This window comes from Falco peregrinus, chromosome 5, assembly GCF_023634155.1.
Source record: "Falco peregrinus isolate bFalPer1 chromosome 5, bFalPer1.pri, whole genome shotgun sequence".
NCBI lineage: Eukaryota > Metazoa > Chordata > Aves > Falconiformes > Falconidae > Falco > Falco peregrinus.
Genome location: NC_073725.1, coordinates 77,730,268 through 77,742,312, shown reverse-complemented (window position 1 = coordinate 77,742,312; position 12,045 = coordinate 77,730,268). Strand labels below are relative to the sequence as shown.

General features: G+C 49.9%; 2 protein-coding genes across 9 annotated transcripts in view; both read right to left on the bottom strand.

The window, feature by feature from the left end:
* Window positions 1-907, bottom strand: part of RAB40C (RAB40C, member RAS oncogene family) — a 36,599-nt gene extending 35,692 nt beyond the window's left edge. Inside the window, exon 1 of the mRNA XM_005241041.4 lies at window positions 585-907. Coding sequence (XP_005241098.2) covers window positions 585-738 — 154 coding nt within the window. The 5' untranslated portion in view covers window positions 739-907. The remainder of the gene's footprint in view (window positions 1-584) is intronic.
* Window positions 908-2,058: 1,151 nt separating this feature from the next.
* The window catches only part of PIGQ (phosphatidylinositol glycan anchor biosynthesis class Q), a 38,807-nt gene continuing 28,820 nt past the window's right edge, over window positions 2,059-12,045 (bottom strand). For 7 of the 8 annotated variants that reach the window (XM_055804267.1, XM_055804271.1, XM_027791793.2 and 4 more), the window contains exons 10-11: window positions 11,655-11,716; window positions 2,059-7,316 (exon numbers count right to left, since the gene is read on the bottom strand). In XM_055804267.1, the coding sequence (XP_055660242.1) occupies window positions 7,164-7,316; window positions 11,655-11,716 (215 nt within the window). In that variant the 3' untranslated portion in view covers window positions 2,059-7,163. The remainder of the gene's footprint in view (window positions 7,317-11,654; window positions 11,717-12,045) is intronic. The other variant, XR_008747235.1, reaches the window with a different exon arrangement.

Genomic DNA, 12,045 nt, shown 5'->3' with positions numbered 1-12,045 from the left:
ATTGAAAACCACCCCAGGACCTGCCCCCCGCCAGGCTGTGTTACGCTTTAACTGCAGCGAGGGGATGCAGGAAATAGCACAGCGGCACTCCTTGGCTCTTAATTACTGTCTTGTGACACCATAGTTAATGGTCTGTCATGGGCTCCGTGAGAAACCTCGATGTTTGTTTGCAGGAGGAGGCCCAGCCGAGCTGCAGGCTGCCGCCGAGCGAGCGCGGCGCTGGCCTGGAACCAGGCTCCCGGTCTTTTGTTACAGGCGCTGCTCCCCTGGGGCCCGGCCCGGCCCTGGGGGTGCGGGGCGGGCTCCGCTCGGGCAGGGCCCCGCTCCCCTCCGCGCTCCCCGGCCCGGCCCCGCCGCCCCCTGCTGCGGGACCCGCGCCCCCCGGGCGCCCCCCGGCCCGGCCCCGCCGCCCCCCGCTGCTGAGGTGCAGCCGCGGCCTCTCGCTGCTGGGCAGCCGCGCTGCGCTCCCAGGTAATTAACCCACACACACACACAAAGAGAAAAAGAAAAAGGCAAACCAGGGCGGCCCGCCTTCCCGGGGGTGGCCGGGGGGCAGCGGCCCCTGCCCCGGCCCGGCCGCTCACCGTTGCTGTAGGCGTAGGGGGACTCGGAGGCGCCGTCCTGCAGGCTCTCCAGGATCTCGCCCTTGCCCACGTCGCTGTCCCCCACCAGCAGGAACTTGAGGAGGTAATCGTAGCTCTTCACCGGGCTGCCCTGCGTGCCCATCCTCCCTCTCATCGGCGAGCAGGCCCGATCCGCATGCCCCGCCGCCGGCCTGAGGGGGGCTGGGGCTGGGCCCGGCCCCGCTCCGCGGGCACCGCCGGGGCGCTCCCCCTGCCGCAGCTCACAGCCGGCCCTCCGCCGCGCCTCGCATCTTCCGCCCAGCGCCGCGCCGCGGACCTGCGGCGGCGGCAGGAGGAGGAGGAGGAGGAGGACGAGAAGGAGGCGGAGGAGGAGGCGGAGGCGGTGGCAAACAGCCCGGCCCGGCCCCGCCGGCTCCTCAGCGCCCCCCGTCGCTGACAAAGCCCCCGCCCGCGCCAGGCCCCGCCAGGCCCCGCCGCCCGATCGGCCCCGCCAGGCCCGGCCCCACCGCCCACCTCAGGGCCGCCGCCCCGCGCCCGCCCGCTGCCCGGCGGCGCCGCCAGGGCCCGCCCTGCCCGCCGCCATTGGTCCAGCCGCGCGTCCGTCAGGCGGGGCTCGCCCCGGGGCCAGGGGCGGGGCGGCAGGCGTGGGCGGGGCGGGCGTAGACTACAGGTCCCGGCGTGCCTTGCGGGGCCGGGCGGCGCAGCGGAGCATCATGGGACAGCGAGGCAGGGGGCACCCAGGCGGGTGCGCGCACAGGCAGGGGATATCCATTTATAAGGGTCACGCAGGTGTGGGGGGCATCCAGGGGTGCATGGGGGTCACCCTAGGGTGGGGTGGGCATCCAGGGGTGGGGGTCACCCCGGCTTGGGGGGGGCACCCACCTGTGGTGGTAGCTGCTGCCCAGGCAGCCACACAGGTGCTCGGTGTCAAGTTAAACAAGAGGGAAAAGCTCAATTTTTCTCCCCAACATCTTTATTCTAGTGTAATCAAAATGCATTTAAGTTCTGATTAAAAGGTTTAAGCTCTCCATCCCACAAGTCTCAGGCTGGAGCACCTGCAACCAGTACAGGCGGAGCCTCTCTGGTCCCAGCCGCGCACAGCCCTGCCACAGGCTGGCATCGCCATCGCTCTGCCCGGCCCTTCTGTCCGCACAACCGGCACCGTGGTGAACATGGAGCAAGGCTGTCTCCTAAGCCAAGCATTGTTTCCTGGACTGCTAAGCTGGACTGCTGCGTTTTACATCGGGGCTGTGGTGGGGAAGGAAGTCACCTTCAAATGGTGTTAATGGTGACATTTTAAAATGACCACAGTGTTGCTGCTATGTGAGCACCTTGCCCCTGCTTAACACTTGGTAGTTTATGTGAATGCAAAGAGAAAACGTACCAGTGCTTTTTAACCAGCGCATCAAACTTCCTCGTCAAACTTTGCAGGCAAATGACCACACACACACACTTCATTAAACCAGACGTTCAATATTCTTTTATAATACTTTATTTAAAAACAGAAAACATTATAAATAAGAGGATTGATTACAACAATTGTGAAGTTCTCATGAATTTCCCCAATGCCAGATGCTTAAATAACACTGCGGACAGGAGCTGTGCAGGCAGCCTCTCCCTGCAAGGAGAGCAGGGCAGGGCCCTGGCTCTGCTTCACCCGGGCAAGCAGCACACCCAGCACTGCCCCCTGCTCCTGAGCCTCATCGCTTGCCTGGAAATGAAGGGTTTACTTTCTGTCACCTGCAGCATTCATCATCGCCAGTATCCTCCTCCTATTTAGCTTGCTGAGACAATGAAGTCTGAGCATTCTCGGTCTGAGGTCCAGACCCAGATGCGGATGAGTAGTGGATGTGGGGCTGCCAGCTGAGAGTTGAAGGGGACGGACTCTCGCAAGCAGCAAGCTGTTCTGGTCCCAACGCAAAATGGTGGGCCAGATGCAAAGTGATGAGCACGCTCTTCTCATCCAGGAAGGCAGATCAGCTGCCCGTGTAAGGTTTGGATTGCTCGGAACATGTTTATCCTGCACAGAGGAATACACTCCAAAAGCTCCTGAACTAGCTTGGTAAGCCCCGTGGCCTCACGTCATGTGGATGGATCAGCTGAGGTCCAGACACGTCCCATCTGTATTCACAGGGTGCTGCCACCCATCAGCCACGCAAAGCCTCAGAGCCACCGCACAAAGGCGGCTCCCCAAGCCAGGCGGCCTTGCACTGCCAGCTTGGGGGTGTCTGCTCCGCCTCCCCCGCAGCTTCCACTCTGTGCGGGCAGTGAGTCTGGCTGGAGAGCAAGTGCTCTCTGCCACCAGGTCCAGAAAAGCTGGCACACAGCAGGTCAGGTGTCTGACTCCATGAGCAGGCAACCATCTGTAACCACAGAGGGCTCAGGCACCCCCAAAAAAGCAAAGGGGCTGCTGAACAGTCCCTGAATAGGGTTGCTCCAGAACAGAGACAATGTGGGACTGCAAATCTCCAAATTCACTGACGAGATTTGAGTTATGGTGTCTCTAGCTCAGCGTAACAGGATGATAGGACAAGAGACAATGGGCATGAACTGAAACACTTGAAATTCTGTCTGAAGAGCAGGGAACACTTTTTTACTGTGAGGGCAGCCAAGCACTGGCACAGGTTGTCCAAGATGGTGGAGTCTCCATCCCTAGAGATATTAAAAAACCATCTGGACATAGTTCTGGGCAACCAGCTTTGGGTGGCCCTGCTTGAGCAGAAGGCTGGACCAGATGAGCTTAGAGAGGCCCCTTCAAACCTCCACCAGTTTGTGATTCTGTGATGGTGTGATCACCAGGTCCAAGCACAAGGAGTAAATCACTAAGGGCTTGAGTTCAGCAGGAAGATGGTGTTGTGGAAGCAGGATCAGGCAGCACAGAGCAGAAGGAAAGCAACTCATTATCTGCATGATGACAAAGCAGGAGATTTTCCTGCCTTACACTCCCAAGAGTGTAAGTCAACATATGGATTATACATATGGGCAACACTCTTTCTGTGGGCCTGACGGTATATTCACATGTGCCAGCAGAACAAGGCACAATCCAGCTGCAGGATCAGGGAAAACTCCCAAAACCATAACCAGAGCCTTCAGTGCAGCATAATTACTGAGATTTCCTTTCAGCATTGTCACATGCTATTCTGGTTAGGAAAGGAAAGTATTTCTCAAAGGCAGAATTTCTATCTAGGATGGGTTTTGCATATAGTGAATCACATTTTCCTTTACACAACCCATGCCTATGTAAAGAGGCATATTGAGTGTTGTGCCAGCACTGGGAACCATAAGGTGGAAGAAATAATAATAAGGAAATGCAGCATTAAAAAAAAAGTCTGCAAGATTACAGTCTTTGAATGATGGCTGCCAAAGACTGCTTGCTGACTGCCATAAGGGATGTGTGGTAGGAATCAGAGAAGATCTGAAATCTTTAACTACTTCTCATCCAAGGACTGATATGGATAATACGGATCTGAGGATAAAGCAGAGCCATAGCTTCACCAGCAGCCTCTCCCCTGAGGAAATGCCTGGGCTAGGACAGTCTGCACTGCTGTGGAAGATGATGCTGATCCCAACTTCTAATTAGAGAGATGACATAAGGTCAAATGTTCCTGAGCAGGATGTCTGCAAAGTTGTTGTACTGTCTCTGCGCAGAATCGGAAAAGGGTGGGGGAAGACTATTTCACAGCAGTGACTGGAAAGGAAGAGGAGAGACATGGCAGATATCCAGCAGAAGAAACTCATAGGCTCAGATACCATCATGGGCCAGGAGAATGCCGAGTATGAGAAACAGTAAGACAGCTCAGGCACCAGTTCTGCGTGGCACAGGAGAACTGCAGCCAGAAGAGTCTGTCATTTCCCAGCTGGGCTACTCAAGGTCCTCTGTGTTGCAGATGAATCAGGCTCTTGGGTTTGAAGAGAAGCTTTTTCTCAGTTTGACATTTCACCATCCCTGGAGTCAGTATCAGCCTTTAGTAAACAGACCCTAGACTGGAACATCTAATATGTTTGGCAGGTTCCCAATAGGAAGGCCACATTTGCTGGTTTTTATGGCTCTGTGCTGTCTCTGGGGCTTTCGGGTCACTTGATCCCAAAGGATAGCCACGATTAGGACCATCGTGAGCTGTCTGGTCTCACAGAAAGATTTTAAAAGCCAGGATATTAGGAACATTATTTTCACAAGACCAAAAATAATAAAGTTTCTCAGAGCATTTAGTAAACCAAACTATGCAGGCGTGGGAGGAAGCAGGGGGAATATCATTTAGTAGCTGCAGTGGAAACATGAGAGGGAGGTAAAGTGTAAATCTGCTCTGCTGAGTGCCAGGTAAGGATGGGTCTCCACGACTCTGACTTAAGCTGAAGTCACAAATTTTATTTAGACCATTCATCCACTAAACGGATCACAACCTGGATTGTTCACAGCTGGAGTGGACAGAAACACTTGGGCGCTGATATTCCAAGAGAGGAAATACTGTATTTGTACCTGAGTTTTAAATACTGACTATTAAAGAAGAATGAAGATCTCTCCAGTTCCAGCAGCCAGTGATGTCCTACCCAGAGCCTGCAGTGGCAGATGGCAGAGCAGGGCTTTTGCCATGCTGGCTTTCTTCAGCGATGTGCCCTTCTTCCCTGGATCGAGGTCATAGGACATAGTCTTTGGGTAGCAGTGCCCATGTAATACTGCCTCCCTTCCTGATGTCCTTAAGAAAACTGTAAGACCTTGGCAGCTCCTGTGTTTGCCTGCTCAGGAATTATCTGGAACAAGCACCTGCCTACAGAGCTTCATTTCCTCCTGATCAAGCTATCACTGAAGGGGCAGTGGCTGCACCATGAGAGGCTTTTAGCAGCTACAAAACCCCCAAATATAGCTGGCAGGGATGTCTTAAATCAGTGGGGCCATATCCCCTTCTCTTCTATGACAGCTTCAAGTACACAGATGAGACGTAGGGCTGGGGTAGGAAACTCTTATCCTGCCAGTGGAAGTGCTGACTGAAGGCTACTAAAGCCCAGGGCACCCGGCCACGGCTCCTTGCCTTGCCTCCACCTGCTCCCACTGGAATACACAGGCAGCCCTCCAGAGAAGGGCCGAGCACTGCAGCCACAACACCTCCTCCTCTTCCTCCTCCATCCTCGCTTCCTTGGACAGGCAGAGGAAGAGGGGCCCGGATCCAGCACACCTCTCACCTGCCAGTTACTGCAGTCACTTTGGGCGCGCAGGGTACAATGACACGACATCATTGTTTCAGCTGGGGCAAGAGGAGCTAGCAGGCCTGGAGAAAGCGTACTTCGGAGTAACAACTGTATGTAAATGTCTACACAACAACAAAGCACCCAGTGGGACATCACACTCCTGTGCACTGTCCCCGGGACAGGGAATAGAAGACTCACACCAGTATGAGCACACCCTCAGACCAGGACACTGACACACTGAGCACTGCTACACTGTGGAGGTAGTATCCAAAGCAAGAAAACTCTCCTAAGGGAAACATGTCTATAGTTTCAGGGACAGAATTGGCTTTAAATGCCTCATATCTGAGATATGAGATTTTAAAGCTCCTTGACTATCAGAAAGTGCAAAAGATGAGGCCCCACATGAGGAGGCTCCCACCTGGGCCCTGAGACCAGGGCGATGTACTGACCCTGTAAGGGAGCGCGGCACACGCTTCCCTGAGCTGGCTGAGCTGCGTAGCAAGCTGGGCTGCTGCAGCACTTTGGCAGACCCAGCAGCCAGAGCTGGGCTCAGCAAAGGTGCGTTTGCCTTACACTGCGACTAAGCAAGGAGCCCTGAGCCCTGGCACAGCCCAGAGCTCTCAGCTGCCACTGGGCAGCTGAGCAGTCTGGGGTCTGAGGCTTATGCGCTCTGCACTTCAGTTTTCGTGTCAGCTCTGGGCTCAGCCCTCCCCAAAACAATATTTGCTTTTGAAAAAATGTAGATGAGACCCTATATGCACGAATGTACAACAGTCTGTGTTTCTGGGCCTCCAGCCCTGCTGTTTGTACGCTTAACACCTCCTCTGGTGCTACAGCGGCAGTGAATCCAAGCCCACCCAAAAGGAAAAGAATAAACATCCTATGATCCCAGATAACCCCGCTGTACAGTTTTTTCAGTGTATGACTCTACAAGCTGATCCTCCACCTTGGTTTTGATCAGCTGCTTTGAAGGCTGAAGCATAAAAGGTCCAAAATACCCTTTGGCAGAACGCACCTCAGCACTGTGGCTTTGAACCACCTGAAGGGCTGTTTTAATACAGCCCTCTGAGCTTACATGCAAGGAGATAATATTTCATCAAACCATTCAGGAGGTTCTTCCTCGATTACACTAAATGCTGGTTTCATGAGGCACTGATGGATTTAACCTTTTGCTTCAAAAACAATCATTTGCATATTACACAAACACAGTGTAGGGGAAAAGGAAAGTTGAAAAATAATGTTTAAAAATACTTGCCTTTAAAAATTCAGCTGCTCCCATGTTACCAAAATCTAATTAAAGGGATCTAGCAGCTGCTGGCTCTAAGATGCCTTTGGTCCGAAAGCATCAGGATTCAATATGTTCTCCTGACCGTCTCTCAAGCTCTTTTGCCGTCTTTAGTCCTGCTTCTCTCCTTTGTGTTTCCAAGGGTAGATTAGCTCTCCAAGGAACAGCTTCTTGCAGAGAGATGTCCAGGAATCCTTAGGGTAACAGCTGTAGGTTGGCAGCCTGTATGTCTGTACCACACTGCTATATGACAGAGGGTTGATCTATGAGAAAAAAGAGGGATAGCAACAATTAAAATGTGTTGTAGTAAGAAACACAGGCAGCTGAGGAGGGCAAGTGCAACTTTTGCATAGCACTGGCCTCTGTTAAAACATCAATACTGCTACTCACAGGGTGTAAGAATCCCTCTCTGGCTAGCTAAAGCTGTGTAGCCTTCTACAACATCCTGAAACATTAACAAATCAAGCTTGGCAGGGAGTATTATTAGAATCGTTTTCAAGCAGAGATGCAGACGCAAGCACCACTAGGATTTGAGAGTGATGCTCATTACACAAGGGTGTAGAACTGTTGCCTCATTGCGTTAGGAGGTTGCAGTGGCTGGAGGGATGGGAGGCTCTCGCTGCAGACAGCAATACTCTGTTGGGGGTGCACTGCAACTCTCAGGAACTCCTCTACAATGTGCCAGTCAAGCTGTATATTTTAGGACCCTACTGCTTTAATGTGCTAAGCCCTCAGCCCACAGCTATAGTTTAAGCTACACCCGATATCACCTGATACCTACCCAGTGGAACAAAGTCCTAGCAGAATGGGATGCATAGCACACAATGCCACGCAGAGCTGCTCATCACCATTTTAAGTCTCCTTGGCTGAGTTCACCTTTTAAAATTTTGTTTCAATCACCATCCCAAGAATGACCATGTCTGGAGTCTCTGCCTGCAGAAGCTCGTGGCCTCTCATTATGGTCACAAAGTTGCTGTACTGACCTTCTGAAGATGGGGGAGGCAGACAGACATGTTAACTGGACGAGCAGAGACAGAAGGATTTTAGACCTTGGAAAAAATCTCATTCCAGGGTAGAGAGATAGGTGAAGTCTGGAGGATTGATCCCGTCTGGCCAAGATCTGATGCATGAAAAGGATGCAGAGCAATAGATTGTCTCCAAAAGAGTAAAGAGATGACACAGAAATGGTGGGTCTCAGAAAACAGACAAGAAATGTCGAGGTGAGACTTACAGAGCTAGAGGAAGCTTGGACAGTGGGGAGAAATGGAAGGATATCCTTCTCTAGTGAAAGGGTCCAGCTATGCTGGAATCAACCAAGCAGCTGCATGAAAGGAGACTATAATTCACAGTAGAAAATCCAGCCACCGAAAGGAGAGAGACAGCAAAACCCATGCAGACAGTCACTACTTTGTCAAAAGCTGAATATTTCTTTTGTCCACTGAAGAACAACCAGTTTTCTGGGAGTTTGCCTGTACCACCAGTTTGCTTCAGCTGTCTCGTGCTCATGCAGTAGTGGGGGATGAACTCAGAGTGCCTGCAAAGATGGAGCTCTTGGAAAGGGTGATTAACCAATGAGTTCATTACAATTAATCCTGGAGACCTTTGTCAAATTCCTTTCAAAGCACAACATTGTTGAGGCAGAAGGATAAAACGCCTGTACACAGAAGCATCCCTGTGAAGTTCAGGAAAAAGGCCAGGGCAGCAGTCGCACGGGCTGAGGGAAGCCAAAGAACCGCCAGCCCCAGAGTGGTCCAGCTGTGGGATGCTGACTCGTTAGCAGATATAAATGCATCCCAAACAGAGTCACAGGAAGCTAGTTCTTAACACAATCAAAATTGGTACCAGAAACAGAAGAGCGGTGCTCGTACCACCTGAGGTATGTCTAACCCAAATTCATGCAGCTCATATTTCAAACACATTCTACAGCCTAAAGGCCAAGGATTGACCACAGCATTTATGGGATGTTCTGCATGACTATAACCAATCTCATCGCATTGCAGTCATAGAGAGTTAGCTAAAGAAAAAAGAAAAAATAGGGGGGGAAAAAAAAAGACCAAAGAGCCCTGCCCCCAAAACAAACAACAGTAAAACCTGAGTAACTATTTCTGCCTATTTCCTCAGCTGTAGGCAAACCAGTATGTTTTAAGTGAAAATATGCTGGGGGAGGATAGAAACTGCTGCTATACCAGGGAGATACACAGTGTATGTTCCTTTGACTATTAGCTATGTGGGCTGGAAGGTTTGGACACAACATTTCTCGTTGAAAATCAAGCCAAGGCAGAGTGGTGATACCGAGCGGTAACACTTGCCTACTGAAAAATAACAAGAGATGGTTTTACGTCCAGAACAAGACATGTATCTGCCTCTCCTATTATAAATGGAAACAAACAAGCAAAACAAAAGCAAACGTTTATTAGTGAAGTGGCAATACGAGTTCCTTTTATGCAATTTCTGTAGTCCAAAGCTATAATATACCCTGATATAATAGACATCCTTTGTTTCATAATGGAGCGGTTCCCTTTTCCCTTCCTCTTTTGCTTAACCCTTTTCTCAAAGCAATTGCTGTGAAAGATGACATTTCTAGCAGAAGTTACACAGATGAATCAAACGCACCCTGTCTTCTCACTGGGCTATCAGCTATCATTGAGCCACAATGTCAGAAATATTTCTTCTTGTGCACCAAAGTAAATGATTTTAAACAGTAATGAAAACACTGAACTATGTATTTTTTAGTAGAAAGAAGAAAATTAAGTAACAAATGGAATGGAAATATCATTCCCCACCCTCTGCTTGCCTGAGTCTGGAATTTGCATTCCAGTGACACTATCTTAAAAATAAAAAATAATCACTTGGCTGAACCACAAGCTGAACGCGAATGCTCAAAACCAGCATTACTGGTTTCTAATCCATTACCAGTGTCCCAAAGGACAGCTGTGAATGTATCAGTCACCTATAGCTTAAATTATTTTGGGCATAGTTATACGCATACAGCTTTACTTCCATCAAGTGTCACTCCAGGGGGCTACCATACGGTGAGGGGACAAAGCCGCTGCCAAATTTCTAGAAAAGAATATCATCACCAACCATAAATAAGAATTCTAGCACGTCACTTAAAAATAGGCTTTTTAGATTGTCCTCTCAAAAGGCCTATCAGAAAGTGGTATATTCAGCAGGATTTCTGACACGAGCCCATTTTCCATTTCCACCAGCACAAAGAGCAAAGAAGTGCCTTTACTGACTCTCTGCTCATTATTATTTGAACAGAAGGTCAAAAGAGATATCCGCTAAAGCACTTCCACCTCTTGATATGATGACTTATGCTATATTCTAGATAGCAAAAGGATCTTTCTGCAGTGGTCCAAGGAAAATCCATCATATCCATATGACCCAGTGACTCTGCTCTCTAAGGCGTGATCTTTCTCCTCTGGAGAAGCAATCTACCATCTCATAAACACACTGATGACGAATTCTCCACCCAGCAGCACCTGTGCCCCATCTCTGCTGTCTGGTTTCCTTTTTATGGAGTCCTCTGGTCACAGAAAATGACAGATTTTGGTCCTTATACCACTGCCCTACCAAAAGACAGGAACTGGGAACAGTATGCTTAGGAAATGCTAGTTTTGCCCTAGAAGACATCTGTTTAAGGGATTCTCTTATGAATTGCTGCTAGCTGGTGTGCTGATTCTGTGCTAATTTGAACTCTGCTGAAATAGGGCTGGGGCTGGACCGGTGATGGAAAAAGCAAAAGAACTGGAAAGCCACAGTCAATTCCTTCCCACACACTCTCTTAGCATCCAAGTGTTTTTCATAAATTCTGTACGCTACTTGCAGACTCTCCTCCTAGGATGCAAAGAGCAAGAAAAGCGACCCTGTGATATGGCAGTACTTGCACAAAGTCATGGAAATGGAAATTTCACAATCATTCCTGAAAGCATAACAGAGAACTTCACTGCTACCATTACATCATTTCTTTCCAGAAAAAAATGTTCCTTTAGTATCTCTGACAACAGAGCATAGAAATGCAAGGTTACAAAAGCACAGGTAAGCTTTTCCTATACACCTTGCCAGAGCAACTCAGGAGAATAACAGGAGGCCCTTCCTTCTTGTCTCACCCACACAATCACCTTGCCGGCATCACGGAGCAGCTAAGGCTTTTCAACACATCTGACAGGGAAGACCTTTTACTAGTCCTTCATTCTGGATGGTTTAACTGCCTTCTTTTGCTTCTCTCAGTGTCCCCCAGTTATTAAGGTGAGGTTGCACAGAGCCAGGAAGTGAGGTGATAATGACACAAAGCCTTAATTCCACAAGTAACAGAGCTCCATGTTTCGCCTGTCTTTCCCATTTCAGTTCACACCATACAGGACACTGTATTTTCTCTAAACTGAGGACTCAAGCAGGATATTAGAAAGAACAGAAGCAGCAGCCACTCATTGCAATGTGAAAGTTATTTCCCTTGTTTCAGCATTTTACAGCTGAAATTTAAGTGGGGCCTTTTGGTGGGACCAGTTTGAGAATTGCTACAGAAAACAGAAGGACCCTGGGGTCAGTCCGAAGGGAAGCCTGCAGCTGAAAACACCATGCAGGGCACACGTGCCTACCTGCATGAGGAGTCGAAGAGGTTTTCCATCCTGCTGCTCAAGGACTCTGAACTTCACACCAGCTGAAAAGAAACAAAACAAGGAAATCAGATCCACGCTTGGAGAAAAGACCATGCCACGTGCTGCTCAGCTCTGTTGGCTGAGCACCGATTTCCTAGAAACGGAGTCTTCAACCTTTTGTGATTTATGAACCCTTACACATTTTCAACAGGAAGCACAGATTCTCTCTATAGTGGTTTTAAGCACGATGACAATGTGTTTCTCTTAGCTCCACTAAAAGCAGCCAGCCCTCTGACTTCCAGCTTGAAAACACAGTCCTAAAGCAAGCACTAAGCCTAGAAATCAGACAGACTGACCCGATAATGACAAAAGGATTGGAAGAATCTTTCTC